Below are 20,127 nucleotides of genomic sequence, written 5' to 3'. Positions count from 1 at the left end.
CCAGTGATGTTTTCAGTATATCCATAATGAATAATCACGAGAGAAATTTGCATACACTGCCTCCTTGGTTTGGCAATTTCTCTCATGCATATTCACTGCTGATATCCTGAAAACTTGACTGACTGGACGTACCTTGAGGATTGGGTTGAGAATCCCTGCTCTATATGAAAATATGTACACATTTCTGCAAAATTATCACTGTCTCAAGTTAGCCTGCAACTAATGGGGAAAATGTGGGGTATAAATGTGTTAAAAATAAATAAATAAATAAACAATTTTTCCTGAGGCATCAAGGACAGAACCTTTGAATGACAGGCCTAATCTGCTACAACACTGAAATTACTTGCAGCAATTGCTTGATTTGATACAACTGCATCTGCTGTTTGAGCAACTGTTCTTCCTGGAAGTCTGTTTAACTGGTATTTCATTACGGAGTAGTGACCTTCCTAATTGAGATTCCTACCCTTTGCACTCACCCCAACAGTGGCAACGTGACAGCAACGTGACTAGCACATGTCTAGAATTGAAATACTACAAATAACACAATCAAATACAGAAACAGGATTTAATCATTTTTGCTTGATGTCCCATCAAAAAGAAATCTAAGAAAATAATTAAAATTTCTCTTATTTTGGCACTGTACAACGATAAGCACTAAATTAGATGTATTTTATGGCCTATGCATGCTTTATACTTTGATTTGTACCCTCCAGCCCCCCCCCCTCCCTCTTTTCTACCTCTCTCTTTTCTTAACTTAATTTAAACCTAGATATGGATAGCTACTTCTTACATTTGAGCTCCAGTATTGCCATACTTTGTAAAATGTTACTTGTTGTTATGTTGTGAGCTCTTGCTTATATTTGTATCGAAAATCAATAAAAGAAATTAACGAGAAAAAAAAAGAAAATAATTAAAATTTCAACACTACTTTTTTTTTTTTTTTTTACTGTGTAAACCTAATAGACTCCTTTCTAAAAGGCTTTTTTTTTTTTAAATATAAATCCAGGACAAGAATATGAGTTATTCTCAACTAAGTGGTCAGTGCTGCAAAACAAAGTGGTCAGTGTCACGAAACAATATATGTACAGAGATGGTTGAACAATACACATATGGATGGCATATGCTGTCTATCAGAAATCCAGTCCACCACAATAAGAGACCATGGACAGAGCAGTCTTTCAGGAAAACTGAGCAATATTGGGTCTACCATAAGCCTAGAGGAGAAAACGGATCGAGGAAGAAGAAAGGAAATTCTTCCAGCAGCCACTGAATGATCAACCAGCAGTGGAAAAGAAAAAAAATACAGAGATATACTATGCCCCAGGGAGGTGCACAAGGCAAAATTTTTCAGTGTCACTCTCATTCATTTTGGGCTGGTTCTTTTGGTTCCTTTCATACATTTGATTTAATTAAAAGCGTTTTTATTTGGACTGACTAAACACGAGTGACACAGAGGAGAAAGCTCCTGTTTTGGTGGTAGAAATGGTAGCAGTTGCAGCAGCAGCCTTTTGGAAGACTAAAAAGTAAGGGGAGACACGGGTGCTGGCTAGCTAGTCAGTCTAGGAAACTGAGGGAGGCCAGCTTGCTGGTAGAAGAAGCTGGAGGGGGGGGGGGGATAGAAGGTAGAGTTTAAGATTGTTAGGAAAGAGGAAGGACCTACGAGAACAAAACTGGGAGAAAACTTTGGAAGGGGTGGAGGCTAACGCCTGGGTGCTTTTCCTAGTACTATGCAATGGTGTACTAAGGACAAATCAATGAACAATTGGTTATTATTTACTAAATAAATACATATCCATAGAATGGGAAGGCAGCTTTAAAAAGGAGCTGCAGTAGGCTTCCAAATCTCCCTTCCCTCCACCTCAGCTCTCAATTTTGGTGGAAACAGGAGGGAGGGAGGTCTCGCCTACTAACTCTTGTTCTTCAGTTGACTTCTAGATGCAAAGAAAATTTGTTCAGCTTGTGATTAATCAAAAGATCTATTCCTCTACATGTCTGAGGGCCAGTGTACAAAGATGTACTTATATTTTTGCCCTCTGCCTATTTCTGGTCTTCATTAATGAGCCATTCCGAGTTCCCAAATTATAGAATACCTAACAATTCATCTCATTACCTGGATAAAAATGCATGGAGTGTCCTTTTTCTAATGCTGACTTGCTGTACAATAAATTAAAAACTTTGGCTCTGCTTGAATTAAGTGTACATTCAAGGATTACTTTTGTCATTTTACACCAGTACTAAAGCATGTTTTATAGATGTACTGCAAACATATCAACAAGATGGGGAGGATCCAAGATGGCGTTGCAGTGAGACTCCAGTATTCCCTACTTTCTGCTGTTTCATTATCTGGCACTTTGGTGCTAGTTTTCCATTTACTTCAATGCCTAAGAGGAAAGGGAAGATCAATGCAGCTGCCTGGCTGCCCTCAAACCTTGGACTAAAGAAGGCTGAGATCACTGGCTTCATTTAATCCACTTTACAGGGTGCACTAGCTGGCTGAAACGCAAGGGAGAGTTTGGGCCTTGGGAGTGAGGCGTCACTCAGCCCAGCAGGACTGGCTCCTCCTCAACCACCACGAGACACGACACCAGCGGGGTCACTCATTGACAGAAGCAGGGTCGCAGGGAAGACTCGTGGGCATACCTCTGCTGCTGATTTCACTGCGGGCAGAGCCAGGTTTGGAAGACCCGACATGGAGACCTGGTTTTGGAGAGTCTTTGCAAGGGAGTGGAGTTAGAGGGGTCTTCCCTTTGTTCCATCTATTCTCCTCTTTCAAAGTCCGCAGCACTGGAATCTCTTTACACGGTATGTGCTGGAACTTCAACCTCACCCTAGCTAAGATAATGTTCAAGCACCTTTCTGATCTCATTTGCAACTTGCACGCTATGTCATACTTTGTATGGTTATTTGAATATTTTTACTGCTGTAATTGTCTATTGCTTATGTTTGACTTATTTTTGCTGTACACAGCCTTGAGTGAATTCCTTCAAAAAGGCGGTAAATAAATCCTAATAAATAAAAATAAATTATTCGTCTACCCAGGATTCACAAATGTGAGGAAGTCTTGAAATCTAATTCTGAAAAGATTCTTGTTTTAGTCTCAATTTCAGCAGTCCCAAGCCACACGAGCTAGTATGGCTCAGGACAAAACGTTAGTTCACCAAAGACTGGAATACTTACAATTATGTGAGACATTTAAATTTGTGTTTGCTTAATTTTCCTAGATTTATGACAATAACTCCAAAGGATTTGTTTTACAGATTCCTAAGGGAGAAGTTTAAATATTCGGATTTAGTATGTCTGCCTCTTCATAGGATATATTATCTTCCAGTTCCTAGACAACGTTCAAGCTCTCCAGATGTTCAGTTCCTAGACAACGTTCAAGCTCTCCAGATGTTGTGGATGTATTCTCTGATAGTTTAATTACTACTCAAAGTTTGGAAACCTCCACGGAAGAAGTGGTCTCTAGATCTATACTTTTGGTGGCTTTTGTTTTCCAACAAGATAAAGAGGCTCCTTGGAGGGATGGGGGGGCTTTTACTAAGCGGCAGCAAGTCCAACACAGGCTCCCTAAACTGGAAGTACCGCCAGGCTACCACAGCAGTCCAGTGGTAGATTCCACCCCCCCCCCCCCCCCAGTGTGTGCCATTTCTGGCGGGTTAGCACAGGAGCCCTTACCACCACTGCTCCCCGTCAAAATAGCCACGTGGCAAGTGCTTCACTTGCCGCACAGCCTTTTTTTTTTTTTTAAAGAAATAAGTCTTTTACCTGCAGCGGTAAAAGAGGGCCTCAGTGAACATCAAAAACACGCGCCGACACCAGCACAGGCCCCCTTTTGCCTCAGCTTAGTAAAAAGACCCCTCGGATTCCACATTTCTTGGAGGAAAAATTTCCATATTTCCTCACATATCTAAATGGACTCAATTATGTAGGAAGAAATTTCTAACACTTAAGCTGCATGTTATTTCTTTAGGCGTTAGTTTTCCTTGTGTTTACTTTTCCTGGATCACAGAGAAGCACAATAGGGTCTTCAAGGCTGGAGCAATGGTACAGTCTGGGTCATCTTCATTAAAGATTGTACCATTGCTCCAGCCTTGAAGACCCTATTGTGCTTCTTTTTGCTGTTTGGATTTTGTGTACTTTTGGATCCTCTCTTTTGTTACTTTTTCTGGATTAACATACTTATGTGTTTTATGAACCTTTTCAGTTGCAATTTTTTCTTGGAAGGTAGAGGGGTTTCACAGCCCTCCATATACTAAAGAACCAATGGTATCGTTAATATGGAATAGACACACTGCATGTTTCGTTTTTTTTATTTCTTATCCTTTTCTTTCACCAGTTTCCTCTGGTATTTCTTCGATTGGATTCTCCTCCTTTAAGTATGGTCTAGTATAGCTGATTATGTTTAGTTTAGTTTGCTGAATGGTGTATTCTTGAACTGTTTTGTAAATGATACATGACACCAACAGGATTTTTGTGCTAAACCATATAAATGTAAACAGTTTTCACGAACAGCAAATCTGCCGACTCGATCTTTGAGATCTCAACATAAAAGTGAGCTTTGTCATTCCTGTACGTCAACACACATATTTAGAGGTTACACGGACTGGCACATTTTCCATCTATCGACCTACTGAATGGAATAAACTGTCACCACGGTTTAAATGTGAAACCTGCTTGTCTACATTTAAGAAATGTTTGAGAGATTTTTTTTATTGTATACAGCTTATGATAACACTGAAGGGCTGGAATTTCATTTTGTTGGATGTTGTTAAAACTTATTATGTCTTTGCGTTTTGTTAAATTGATTTTATGTATATATGTTTTACTCTGCCCTGGATAAGAGTGGATTAGAAATAATACATTCAAATTCAAATTGTGTGAGTGAGCAAAAAACTGATTCTCCAGATGAATCACAAGCATCCCACACTTCAATGAAAGCAAATTTTTTTAGAAATGAACAGCAAACCAAATATCAGTAAATTATGTGACCCCCCCCCCCACCCCAGAGGAACAGAATAATGGATGCACCCTTTGGAGAGTCCACCCAGGGTCCTGACTCATTGTTTGGGAAGCTCTGGTTTAAACACTAGGGGACAATATATTTGAACATTCTGGAGGGAATAATTTTGAGTTGGAAAACAGAGTTGGGGAAAAAAGTAGTATGGTAAAAATTCTTTAATAATGTATAATTCAGGGGTTTCCAATCTCGGCCCTCACCAGGTTGGGTTTCAGGATTTCCCCAATGCATATGCATAAGATTTATTTGCATACAATGGAGGCAGTGCATGCAAATAGATCTCATGCATATTCATTGGGGTAATCCTGAAAACCTAACTGAATTGCGGTCCTTGAGGATCGAGGTTGGACAACCCTGGTATAGTTCACTTGCTGGTACAAAAGTCACCTACCTAACGTGGGCATGTTTTGGTTGCACCTGCTTCAGGGACACATATTACCTTAATGGGGAATCTCAAATTTAATTGGCAAAATTTCAAATATCCAGTAATGAGATCTAGTCAATTTCTTTCTGCAGTTCAAAAACTCTATTGAGGAAATGGGCACTCCCGCGTGGCTCACACAGCACTTGTTTTTGGCAATAATTTTGATCTTTATTTTTAAAATAACCCCTGCACATTCTAGTATGCACACATTTAACCATGCAAACCAATTACTATCTCTCACCTGCCACTTTCCCAAATCCTTATTTATACATTCCTTCAGAACAGTTAAACTAATCTCGAAAGCAATGAAACCCAATTGGTTCATACATGGTGTATCTCATTTATGATATCACCCAGCATTGAGCTCCTCAAAATCCAAGGCACTGAGAAAGCTTGTGAGCTTCTCACTAATATGGTTGCTCCCAAGCCTTTTGGGATGGAGTATATGTTATTGATAAACTTGTTTGAAATTTGTGGTTCACTCCTTAGTGACAGGAGGACAGCCGATATTAGAGATGAATTTTTAATGTATTTCGATCATGCTATATTTAAATTGATGTTGTAAACTGCTTTGGGTCTCATTGTTATGGGAAACAGTAGCATGGAAATGTAAAATGCAATGCATTTCCTTAAATAATACACGATTTAAAAAAACGTAATTCTTATAGGGGCCCTTTTACTAAGCTGCATCAATTTGGAGTTACTGCCCGGCTACTGTGAGGCCCGGGCGATAATTTTGGTTTTTACGCATGTCCGATACGCACACCGGAAAATAATTTTTATTTTCTTGCACGTAGCAGAAACCGGGCAGTAATCATCATTCTAGGCACGTAGACGATTACTGCATGAGACCTTACCGTTAAGTCAATGGCTGGTGGTAAGGTCTCAGCCCCAAAATAGCCACGTGCCAATTTTTATTTTGCCGACAAAATTTTTTTAAAAAGGCCTTTTTTACAGGTGCGCTGAAAAATGGATATGCATGTGCCCAAAACACGCGCCTACACTAGCGTAGCCCTTAGTAAAAGGACTCCATAATTTAAGATATTCTTGGTAGTTTCCTGGTAGCACATGAAACATAAGCAAATAAATGTAAAAAAGAAATGTGGTAAGACATAGTTGATTGCTCTACTTATGGACCAGCCCTTCAGGCTATTTGCTTACATCCTTATTCAGCTTACTGAGCCTGACATTTTTTCTTCTTAGTGATGACCCTAGGAGGATGCTGGATCTGGAGCAGACCTGCAGAAGCAAGGGTCACCCATCTCAGGGAGGTTGACAAGTGGAAACTTGGCCTGCCATTCTTTGAAGGAGGAAATGTCAAAACCAGAGTCAGAGACCGCCCCCACTCCTCCTCTCCCCAAAGGGCAACTGTAACTCCTAACCAGGGTTAAGTATATTGCCAGAAGGCCACTTGCACAACCGCACAGTTCTCGTTACAATCAATTGGAGCAATTAGGTCACTTTTTCCTTTAATGGCCAGAAATTGACAAGCTGGGGGGATTTAGGTTTTTTTTTTTTTTTGCTTCAGGATATGGCTGCTTTGCTGCAGACTGCAGTCGTACATTCTTTGTACCTTCCTGAGCCTCTGGTGCTTGTTTTTTAAAGCTCTATTAAGAGCTTTTCTGCGTTTGTCTTCCTGTTGCTTTTCCCAATTGTTTCCGATACAGCTAGGCCATGTGGTTCAGAGCATACTTTAATGAGGCCGAGCAGTGACCGAGGTGTAGATAAGTGACTTTGGCTACTTTCCCTTAGACTGTGTGTGTGTGTGTGTGTGCTTCCTCTGACCCTTCCAGATATTGCTGATTTTAGCTCAATTGTCCAAAACAGATGAGCCTCATACATATAATTATAACGTAGATGATACCGTACATACCAGGAATCAGGGGCAGCACTAAGAACGGTCTGAGGAAGATTTAGTCATCAGGTTTAGAAAATTCAGGATACCTTTGTAGCTGCCTTAATATCAATTACATTTTTCCTACAAATTCTTTAAGCCCCAAGTGAAGTGGAGGCAGGAAACTGACCCCCTATGTTTATTTGCAACTACAGTACAGTCTCTATTTACCCGACCATCCAGCATATCCGACAAACCCTCCCGGTGACGTCATCACGTTGCCGTTAAGAAGTACGCACGTTCTCTTCCAGTTTTCCAGCTTCACACACTGCAAGGAAGCCATGCTTGATCCGAGACCACGCTTCTCTTCAAGGGAACCATGCTTTGCAGCTGATACTCCTTCATGCACCCCTCACTGCCATTAAGCAGCGCTGGTAATAAACAATACTGTATTTTAAATACAGATACGCTATGCCTGCTATTTATGCATAAAGTATGTTTTACATGCATTTTTTTTAAGGGGTTACCATTGTTTTCCGTATTATCTGACTTTTCACTTAACCAACAGCTCCATCCCATTTACGTCAGATAATCGAGACTGTACTGTATTGGCTAGCATCAACAACAAAAAATATCTTTTAAGGAGTCTTTCTCCCTCTAAAAGCCAGTCTCGTGGCACCATTCTGCTGTTATACATCCACACATGATCCTTGGCAGACAAATCCACAAAGATGCACGCTACAACACTTAAGCATGCAGCCTACCACATCAGACATACCCATGTAAACCCATCATAACATGAACCTTCCTCCACCACACATCTGATTCGAGAACAAAACACTCGTCTATAAAAACTTCAGCTAGTATTCCATGAGGAGTACGCAAATCTCTGAATTTTTCCTTTAAAAAATAAATCACGCTAAAGATTAAAATAAACCTGAAGAATGAAAAAGCCTTTCAATGCATATCATTTTTGCTGCTCTTTGTTCCTCTACAGAAAAGGTATATGTGGGAAATAACACTCCACCCTGCAGCTGGCACCACACTATGCAATAAGGACCCAAGAGTTTGATCCCTACAGATAAAAGAAATCTGAAGAATAGAAACAAAACACCATAGTTTTGATTTCACCTCTAATGCAAACAATCCTACCCTTTCCTAACCTCTTGTTAAAAAAAAGCATCTAATTACGTTTAATGGATGTTCACTTCCAGTACAACAATCTACTTTTATAAATCTTCGCTAGGGAGAGAACAGCTTACAGCGTGCTGAGGAAGTGATAAGAGCCTAGTACTAGCATGTTAAGATCAGGTGGGGAATGGCTGGAAGGAGGTGGGGGGGGGGGGGAGTCAGATTTTAGCCTACAACCCTCAGCTGACAATACGTCCAACAGCAGGAAGCGAGACGACACCTGTCCCATAGTAGCTCTGCTCCCTACAAGAGCAGCACTGCAGGCAACACACATCCAGAAAATTTACCACCCCCATAATAATCTAAATACCCTACACCTTTTCTCTCCACAAGCTCACAGAAGCATATATGAACATAAGAACATAAGAGTAGCCATTCTAGGTAAGACCAATGGTCCATCTAGCTCAGTATCCTGTTTCCAACAGTGGCCAAGCCAGGTCACAAGTACCTGGCAGAAACCCAAATTGTGGCAACATTCCATGCTACCAATCCCAGGGCAAGCAGTTGCTTCCCCATGTCTGTCTCAATAGCAGACTATGGACTCTCCAGGAACTTGTCCAGATATGCTAACCGCAGTTACTCCATCCTCCAGCAAAGAGTTCCACAACTTGACTATTCATTGACTGAAAAATTATTTCTTCCTACTTGTTTTTAAAGTATTTCCATGTAACTTCCTTGAGTGTCCCCTAGTCTTTGTACTTTTGGAACAAATAAAAAATTGACTTCTACTCGTTCTACACCACTCAGGATTTTGTAGACCTCAATCATATCTTCCCTCATCCATTTCTTTTCCAAGCTGAAGAGCCCTAACCTCTTTAGCCTTTCCTCATACGAGAGAAGTTCCATCCCCTTGACCATTCTGGTGGCTCCTCTTTGAACCATTTCTAATTCAGCGATATCTTTTTTGAGCTATGGTGACCAGAACTGAACACAGTACTCAAGGTGAGGTTGCACCATGGAGCAATACAGAGGCATTACAGTATTTTTGGTCTTATTCATCATTCCTTTCCTAATAATTCCTAGCATCCTGTTTGCTTTTTTTGGCTGCCGCCACACACTGAGAAGAAGATTTCAGCGTATTACCTACAATGATTACCTTTTTCTTGGTTACTGACCCCCAAGGTAGACCCTAGCATCAGATAACTATGATTCGGATTTTTTACAATGTGCATCACCTTGCATTTCTCCACATTAAATTTCATCTGCCATTTGGATGCCCAATCTTCCAATTTTTTAAGGTCTTCCTGCAATAATTTCACAATCCGCACGTGTTTTAACAACCTTGAATAGTTTGTGTCATCTGCAAATTTAATCACCTCACTCGTCATTCCGATTTCCATATCATTTATACATATGTTAAATAGCACCAGTCCCAGTACTGATCCCTGCGGCACTCCACTGTTCACTCTCCTCCATTGAGAGAAAGGACCATTTAAACCTACCCTCTGTTTTCTGTCCAATAACCAATTCCTAATAGACACCAGAACATTGCTTCCTATCCCATGACTCTAATTTTCTCAGTAGTCTCTCTTGAGGAGCACCATCAAAAGCTTTCTGAAAATCTAGCTCACCTTTAGCCATGCCGTCAAAGAAATGAAGCAAATTGGTGATGCAAGACTTCCCTTGGCTGAACCCCATGCTGACTCTGTCCCATTAAACCATGTTTGTCTATGTGTTCCATAATTTTATTCTTTAGTTTCCAATATTTTGCTCGGCACCGACGTCAAGCTTACCGGTCTGTAATTTCTCACCCCTGGAACCCTTTTTAAAAATCGATGTCACAATGTCCGTAGTCCCAACAGGCTACATATTACTAACAGCAAATCAGCAATTTCATGCTTGAGTTCTTTGAGTACCCTTGGATGTATGCAATTCAGTCCAGGTGATTTACTACTCTTAAATTTGTCGATTTGGCTCAGTACATCTTTCAGGTTCACCAGGATTTCTTTCAGTTCCTCCACATCACCACCCTTGAAAACCATTTCCGGTACAAGCAAATGTCTTGCATCTTCTTCTGTAAAGACCGAAGCAAAGACTTAATTCAGTTTCTCCACTATGACCTTGTCCTCCCTGAGTGCCCCTTTTGCTTTAAAAAGATCCGTTGGTTTTGAATTAAAAGTTTAGGCACCTATAGTTAAAATCACAGGTTTCACCGAATCCTTACGTGGACAGAATAGAACACCGTTTTACATAGCATAAAGTTAAATACAACATCTTTCTGCAAATCATTATATGATTTGCTTTAGTGACTCAGACATTCAAGGAAAATTAAGATAATCCCACAACTGAACCAATAATATGACCCTCCTATCCTCTCAGCTGTTGCAAGCAGCAAGAACCACCATGGGCTATTCTAAGCAGCTGTCTGAGCACCGGAAAATGAAGATAATTCATTCTTACAAAGCAGGAGGAGGTTATGAATCTCCAGATTCAACCTATTTGGGACTGCTGATTGGATGGTAAAAACTGAACAATGCTCTCTGGAAATCACTGGGAAAGTTTGCTTTAGAAAACGTATCACTGCTCCAACTAATTAAAGAAGCTGCAACATACTTGACATGATTAGTTGATGATTCAATGCTATTTCTCTCATTGTGTTCACCTCTATTTTTTTTTTTTTTTTAGAGGAAACCACCTATGATGTAACTATGTCATCTCTGTGATACTTTGTAAGCCGCACTGAACCTGCTATCGAGCGGGAAAGAGCGGGGTATATAAATGCCACAAATAAATAAATAAATAAAATATTTGAGATGTTGAAAAGCTCATAAAGCATGAAAATGCATAGCCGTATCATCATTTGCAATGAAAAATAAAAGTATCTTAAAAATAAACTGCATACCTTTCAAGGCAATATTTATACTACCGAACTGGATGTGAAATTGTTGGTGTATATTCACCATGGCATTAAAATTGATGGTGATTACATTCAGGACTTCCAATTTTCAATTATAACTGGAAACCAACCCCCCCCCCCCCCCCCCAATGGCATCACCCAGAAGCTGCCATTGCAATTAATCATCACTGGAGCAGTTTAATATAGCCCTGTGCCCACCGATCTCTTTCTTCACTGGTTCTACCACTGGCACTAGAGAATTTAAAATGTGAGAATAGAAAACTGCCTGTTTTATTTTAAACCCTCTGGCACTAGCAGATCTGGCAAACAAGCACAATGCAGAAAACAACCCGAAAGTAAAGGTAAAGAACCCCTAATGCAATGTGCAAACAGAAAACCAAAATAGTAGGGGTGGACAAAAGGAAAAAGCTCTTCACATCCAAATGTAATACAAACAATTTTTATTCAGTACCAGTCGTGTAATTGACTTGACATGGTGCAGTGTTTCGACGGGACTTGACCGTTTGCTTCAGGGGTCATACACTGAATGGTAGAACACAAATGTAAATGAAGAACAACTACACTGGTGTATGTAAAGACCGCTCAATCACGGTGTCTTGAAACCAGACACCATAGAGTCCGCCTCTACTAAAACAAGCACAATGCAACAGGAGCAAAGGCACACGTTCCTGCTGCTGTCTCAGGTAGAAGGCTGATAACTGTTGCTAGCGGATGCTGGGGGTGAAAATGGGAAGGAGGCTAACAGCATAAAACTACTTGAAATCTGTATTTTGGGTCATAGTAGATTACGGCAGAAAAAGACCTGCACGGTCCATCCAGTCTGCCCAACAATATAAATTCATATGTGCTACTTTTTATTTGTACCTGTCCTCTTCAGGGCACAGACCCTATAAGTCTGTCCAGCACTATCCCCGCCTCCCAACTACCAGTCCCGCCTCCCACCACCAGCTCTGGCACAGACTGTATAAGTCTGCCCAGCACTATCTCCACCTCTCAACCACCAGCCCCGCCTCCCACCACTGGCTCTGGCACCTAAACTCGGCTAAGCTCCCAAGGTCGTTGAATGGAATCTACCAAAAACATCACAAACATTTCTTTGTGACATGAATACACTAATGCAGTGCTTCTCAACCCAGTCCTCAGGGCACACCCAGCCATTCAGGTTTTCAGGATATCCACAATACGTATATAAGTGACATTTGCATGCACTGCCTTTGTGGTATACAAATCTCTCATGCATATTCATTGTGGATATCCTGAAAACCTGACTGGCTGGGTGTGACCCCGAGGACTGGGTTGAGAAGCACTGAACTAATGAGCTCCTATGTTTCCTACTCTGGGAAAGAAACTGTCTCCAAAATAATGATAAACCCTCTAGGATCGGAAGCCCTATAAATACACACATCACTCACGGTTCAGGTTATGAAGATTACGCAAATATTTTTCTTCCAGCTTTCATTAAGGTTTGAATTGGTTGCTGCATTTCTATAAGCCTCCAACTTTTTTTTTTTTGTTCTGTTACCTTGTGTTCACAGTGATCCACTGAAACATACTATTTAACAGGGGAATGAGGAGAGGAGAACATTTTTATGAATAACTGTACTAGTCACTTGATCATTTAGGGGCACAGTTACCTACATGGGCTTCCGTTATGATCTGTTATTTTACCACCCATGCTATTTCAGCACAGGTCCCATCTTATGCAATGAGACCTAAACTGGGCTTAACAGTAAAATATCACATCTTAACAGTAGTTCACACTGATACCACAGCAATACATGTTTGATTTGCAGAAAACAAGGTGACTCAGTGGTGTCTCCCATCTGCCACAGCTGAAGTCAAGGGGAGAGGGAGATATCCATAAAAATCCACCGTGATGCTATGAGCCTGAAAACCACTTTCGACAAAGCTCAATAAGGAAAAATTCAACAGTAATCTTATACCGCCACAATGAAAAACAGCCAGCCATACATTAAACATTTTGATATGAAAGCACATTTTACTCCAGATTTGTACTTTGGTCAATAGATCAAATCGGTTTAAAATAATAAGAGTCAAAAAGAACTGCAAATAGGAAAGCACATATAAATAGTGGTTATAGAATTTAAAAGAAAGAAATAGGTGATCAGCTCACTCTACAGCCCCAATCATAAGTCCTTCAAAGCCAAGCGAAGCAAACTTGTTTTAAGTGTCATTTTAAAACTGCTGAGGGACATCTCGGCTTATAGTGCCAGTGGAAGACTTTCATGACATCACTGCCAAAAAGAAGGATGTCTAGCAGAGTGCATGTGGGCAATAGCTGATGAGGGAAGGACCAGACAATGATCATCGAATGATCGTGGACAACATGAAGGAACATAAGGGTTAACTGCCAAGTGGCTAGGAGAGCCTTAAAAGCTAATAGAAGAATCTTGAATTCTACATCACCATACATTGGTGGGTGAAAAAAAAAGTTACCAGAAACCAGACCAAAATTTCTTGTAAGATATAATTTAGATGTAATGTATTTAGTAAATAGGCTTGTAAGTAGCAAGAGAAAAAAAATTGCATCACACAAACCCACATCTCACAGCTGGCAATGCAACAAGCAGCTACTGAACACTAGTGGGTAAGCCCCAAAGAGCTGCCCACAATATTTTACTGCCTTCTTTTAAAGGCTTTCATATTGTGGTTTAGGATTGTGACACACTTTCCAAAATAATCCATTCTGTGGTTGCAGATTAAATTAGCTCTGGTTAAAACAGCAATTAACAGCACTTAAGGTCTGCACTAACAAGGGGAAAAGGACAGCAGATTATTTTATATCTTTCATACAATTACCCCATTAAAACATTCTAACAAACTGGAAAAGGAATAACAAATTAAGAAAACAAAAACACAATTCATCTGTCATAATTTAGGAGCCCACTAATTTAGGGGTTGGGGGAAGAAACTATGGCGGTTACCTTGAGTTATCTGCAGCGGGGCCTATAGGAATAAAATGGGCTCTGCGGCAGTTAAGTCAGGCTAATCTTTAGTAAAAGACCCCCTATATCTTCATCCAACCCCAAAATCATATCTTACAAAAATACAAAACAGAAAAACAAAAACATATCAACCCATTAAACAAGACCAAACCCTTGAACTGTTTAGAAAGGTACTAAAAATCCATCTAACTCTCTGGCTGGGTGAGAAGTAGAAATATCAGGTGCAGAATATTGGCTCTGACCACCAAGGCACTGCCCTGGTAGTGCCAAGATGGTCCTGGAGCAGAGTAGGGGAGAAACCGGTAGCTATGAAAGAACCAGCATAATCAGTGCTGATCCCTACATGGCTGAAGAAGGTCTCATGTCACAGATTTGAAGGACAAGGATTCCATAATGTAGAAGCTGCTATATGGAAAGTTGTGAAACTAGCTTTTTCTAATCTATTATATGAGGAATAGTGGACAAATTACCCTGAGATTATACAAAAACACCCAACAGCTGACAAGAAGAAGTCGGTCAAAAAAGAAAAATGGGCCTTTGACAGAAAGCAGGATGGTTTAGTACCAAAATCTATTTAATCCTGAAAAATATAGAAAACCAATGTTGTTCTTATAAAAAGAGATGTCACGTGGTCAGACCTTTTTGCTTTTTAAGAGCAGTGTCTTGAATTGTTGTAGTCCGTTTATAACGGATCACTTTCTTGTAATACTGCATTTCAATGATCCAACTGTTAACTATCAGAACAGGTACAAACGAGCATAATTCATTATGACCAAGAAATGGGTCAACAGATTAATTTAATCTCAAAACACAGAAAGATCTAAAGTTATTTACCTGAATATCTAGGATTTGGATACTATCACTTGTAGCAATTGGAGTTTTTTTTTTCAATATAAAGAATTATAGGTGGTACTAATCCTTTGGGAGAGTTTCACAATTAATAAGAACATGCAGTATTAAAATTCCACGAGTTTAGTCCTATTTGGTCTCTCGTGGCATCTGGCAGGGCTTGAGCACGCTGTGACGCCCAAGGCCCCAGCCCAGCACAATAACTTTCAGCAGCAGTGTCAGTGGAAGCCATTGAGAAGGTGGTACCAGTAAGAAGGGCAATGCTGGTCACTGCAGAAGGGGAAGGGAGTGGGAGAGAAATGCTGTCACTGTGGGGAGGGGGGAGGAGAGGAGGAGGAAACAGTGAAGTGTCCGTCATCCTGAGGGAAGGAGAGAAATGTTTTCCAACTCGACTATAAGCTTTTTTCAGGACAAAAAAAAAAAAAATCTCGTAAGTACATAAGTATTGCCATACTGGCATAGACCAAAGGTCCATCAAGCCCAGCATCCTGTTTCCAAAAGTAGCCAATCCAGGTTACAAGTACCTGACAAGATCCCAAAATAGTACAATACATTTTATGCTTATCCTAGAAATAAGCAGTGGATGTTTCCCAAGTCCATTTTAATAAAGGCTTATGGGCTTCTCTTTTAGGAAGCTATCCATACCTTTTTTAAACCCCACTAAGCTAACTGCTTTTACTACATTCTCTGGCAATGAATTCCAGAGTTTAATTACACACTGAGTGAAGAAATATTTGCTCCCAATTTGTAGCTTCATTGTGTGCCTCCTAGTCCTAGTATTTTTGGAAAGAGTAAACAAGCGATTCATGTCCCGTTCCACTCCACTCATTATTTTATAGACCTCTATCATATCTCCCCTCAGCCATCTTTAATCCAAGCTGAAGAGCCCCAGCTGCTTTAGCCTTTCATCATAAGGAAGTTGTCCCATCCTCTTTATCATTTTCGTCACCCTTCTCTGTACCTTTTCTAATTCCACTATATCTTTTTTGAGATGTGGTGATCAAAATTACACACAATATCTGAGGTGTGGTCGCACCATGGACCGATACAAAGGCATGATAATGTCCTCATTTTTGTTTTCTATTCCTTTCCTAATTATATCTAACATTCTATTTGTTTTCTTAGCTGCCGCTGCACACTGAGCAGAGGGTTTCAAAGTATCATCAACGATGATGTCTAGATCCCTTTCCTGGTTGGTGACTCCTAATGTGGAACCTTGCATTACGTAGCTATAGTTTAGGTTCCTATTTGCCAAATGCATCATTTTGAACTTGCTCACATTAAACATCATCTGCCATTTGGATGCCTAGTCTCCCAGTTTCATATGGTCCTTCTATAATTTTTCACAATCCTCTTGCGATTTAATAACTTTTAATAACTTTGTGTTAGCAAATTTAACTGCATCATTAGTTACTCCCATCTCTAGATCAATTATAAATATGTTAAAAAGCAGTGGTCCCAGCACAGACCCCTGGGGAACCCCACTATCTACCCTTTTCCATTGAAATACTGACCATTTAACCCTATTCTCTGTTTTCTATCTTTTAACCAGTTTTTAATCCACAATAGAACACTGCCTCCTATCCCATGACTCTTCAGTTTCCTCTGGAGTCTTCCATGACATACCCTGTCAAACGCTTTTTGAAAATCCAGATACACAATATCGACTGGCTCACCTTTATCCGCATGTTTGTTCACCCCTTCAAAGAAATGTAATAGGCTGGTGAGGCAAGATTTCCCTTCACTAAATCCATGTTGGCTAGGTCTCATTAATCCATGCTTTTGAATTTTGTTCTTACAATAGTCTCTACCATTTTGCACAGCACCAACGTCAGGCTCACCAGTCTATAATTTCCCAGATCACCTCTGGAACCTTTTTTAAAAATCGGTGTTACACTGGCCACCCTCCAATCTTCCGGTACCATGCTTGATCTCGGTTTACAGTTGAGTATATATGGCCCATTTCAGGTGCAGGTAGTTGCAAGTGACCAATATCTATTAAGAAGGATTCATGAGAAGAGAATAAAACGCGAGATACGGCCAGCCCTGTGGATGGATACTGCAATATGTGAAAAGAGTCAGGTCCACTAAGATTTTAAAAGAAGGTTCCCCCCCCTACCCCACACTGTAGGTTAAAATCCACCAAGAGAAATGGGTTACCAACTCCCATCTTAACCCACAATCTCTCTTCTCTTGCCAACCTTTAAATCGACAGATTTCCCAATTTAGCAAAGTTCAGTTGCTGACAGAGGCTTAATCTGTTCTCAGTATTCACTCTGAATACCACGGCCATGTTGGTTTCATTTGATAGGTGACAACCAAGTGTATGTAAGCTGAGGGCACACAGCTACAGCAACTGTCTGTATAAGCAACATATGCCAGAAGCAGTTCCTATATAAACCTGACACCTTCCACACCTATTCCCTCTAAGTGGCAAGTTAGTATAGAGAGAGAGAGAGAGAGAACAGCGAAACATGACCATACAAAAGAATATATCAGGCGGAGCACAGCTGACAAAGCTAAAGCAGATACTTTTAGAAAGCACTTTCTGTAAGTACTGAATGATTTACATGCAGAAAAAGGGCTCTTAGAAAATTAAACGCAGATATATGTGTATAAAAGTAGCTACACCGAGCATGTCTACTTCTAAACAATTTACATGGAGATGTTTACAGGGGCACTGGATGGGTGCAACTGCTATGTACATGCTTCTTTTACAAAATGTGCTTATAATAAAGCTCCGCAATCAAGCAGGTCCAGTCCGGGGGACCAAATAACCTGTGAGCAACTGTTAAGCTCAACCAAGCTGTGTTAGGACAGGGATCAGGAGCAACAGTCATCACAACCTATCATCTACTGGAGGTAGAGAAAGCAAGGTCACTGGAAAACTCAGTTTTTCTTCTCTACCTCCATCTGCTGGTAGGAGGGTGATAACACCTCACTTGTGCAGAACACTGCAGCTAGACACTAAGGAAAATAATTTATCACACCTTCGGCACATGTGTAAATTTGTGTGTTACAGAGGCTATTTCTAGGTGCCAATTTTACGCTGGCAGAACTGGCACCTAGGCTGACTTCATTCAATGTGCGTCTTTCTCTCCCCCCCCCCCCCCCCCCCCCCCCCCCCCCCGTTACGAAATTAGTTGCAAAAAGATATAATGGTTTAAAGCAACTTATGCACTTACCATCGAACTTGTTGTATCTGGAAGCAAATGTAGTTTGCATAAGACTGCAGGGCTTTGTCACAGCATTCTTGAAGTCGTGCTTCGTCTGCTGGCTGTATTTCTCCTCCATTGCTACACTACAACATGTGAAACCTTGGGGGCACACCTTCAAATGGTCACCTGAAAATCAGCAATAAACATCTGTTGAAGCTTTACAGATTCCACTGATTTTTCTTAGGCACATCAGCTTCCACACAGGAAAGATTTTGAAAGACAATAAACTGAAAGCTGTAAACGGCAGCATATGACAGCACCATGAGACAATCCAGCCAAAATACATACCTAATTTGTAAAGAGTAAATCAAGCTGTATGTACCATTCAAAATGTACTTCAGAACATTAAAACCAATAAAAATTAGGGCTGTACATTACAAAATTTTAACTGCTTGATTATTCACACAATCGCATAATCTGGTCATATTTTCTGTAATCCCGACTCTGTGACAGGACAACTCTTCCCCCACAATCCAGCATCACCCCCCTCTGTCTCCCACTCTCCACCACCACCATCCAGTATCACACGGTCCCTCTCCCCCAACTCTCCCTCCCCCCTCCCATCATCCAGCATTACCCCATCTCTCTCTTTTTCCTCTCCTTCTCCTGCTTACCGTCTCCCTCTGCCGGCCCGCTGCTTTCCCAGGTCTGCAGCAGCAGCAGAAGCAAATACAAGGTAGGCGCAGGGCCACTGCCCCTGTGCGCACTGCTGCTGGCTCTGCTGCTTACATCTCCTCTGATGTAATTTTCTATTTCGGAAGGGTGGGAATGGCAGAACCAGCAGTGGTACGCACTAGGCAACGGCCTCATGCTAGATTTATATTTGCTGTCGACACCAATGTCATCACCATGCAGACCCAGGAAAGGAGCCAGCAAGTCAGGGGGAGGGGAAGGGGAAGTGGGGAGATGTGGCAATAATGGTAGGAGAGACGAGGCAATGCTGGGATGGTGGGGCAAGTTGGCTCATGTTGTTAAGATGTGTGAAAAATACAAACATAGATAAACAGCACTGGGACATTATGAGGACCCGCCCAGTTTTTCAGGAACAACATTTATGGGTGATCTTCTCACATTTGAAAAAGCTGAAGGAACTTTTGAGTCCTGCTCAGTTACCTGAAAAAAACCATTAGTGATTTAACCACACCACAAATGGGACTCTTTAAACGTGGAGCTTCAGGCTGCAAGACTTGTGACATCACTGAACAGATTGATGGGTTTTGTAACCCTGTCAATAAGAAATGGTATTTTTGAAACATCATACTTCTTGCCGTTCTTCTCATGTTATTTGTTGTTAAAATGTCAGTGTGACAAGTTTTATGTCGGTAAAATCAAGAGAACCCTAGAGTGGAGGAGTGGCCTAGTGGTTAGGGTGGTGGACTTTGGTCCTGGGGAACTGAGTTCAATTCCTGGCACGGGCAGCTCCTTGTGACTCTGGGCAAGTCACTTAACCCTCCATTGCCTGCCGCATTGAGCCTGCCATGAGTGGGAAAGCGCAGGGTACAAATGTAACAAAAAAAAAAAAAATGTACGGAATCACCGAACACAGAATTTACCAAGACAGTGCATGGAAGCTCCAATCGTACAGCACTGCATAGCTCAAGCACATAGTTTTGCAGATTTAAAATGTTTTGCCACTGATTGCATTTACCACTCCAGACGCAGAGGTGATGTCAACAGAATTTTGCTTCAGAGAGAGTTCTATTGGAGTTTTCATTTGCGTTTACTTGAACCAATACACATTTACAATGGGGTTGTTTCTTGTAAATCTGCT

General features: G+C 40.9%; 1 protein-coding gene across 1 annotated transcript in view; it reads right to left on the bottom strand.

The window, feature by feature from the left end:
• The window catches only part of GPC4 (glypican 4), a 214,880-nt gene that overhangs the window by 79,876 nt on the left and 114,877 nt on the right, over positions 1-20,127 (bottom strand). Inside the window, 1 exon segment of the mRNA XM_030208703.1 lies at positions 18,324-18,482. Coding sequence (XP_030064563.1) covers positions 18,324-18,482 — 159 coding nt within the window.

This window comes from Microcaecilia unicolor, chromosome 7 (assembly GCF_901765095.1).
Source record: "Microcaecilia unicolor chromosome 7, aMicUni1.1, whole genome shotgun sequence".
In the NCBI taxonomy this organism is placed as follows: Eukaryota; Metazoa; Chordata; class Amphibia; order Gymnophiona; family Siphonopidae; genus Microcaecilia; species Microcaecilia unicolor.
The sequence above is the reverse complement of the archived record's forward strand: the minus strand, read 5'-3'. Positions and strand labels throughout refer to the sequence as shown.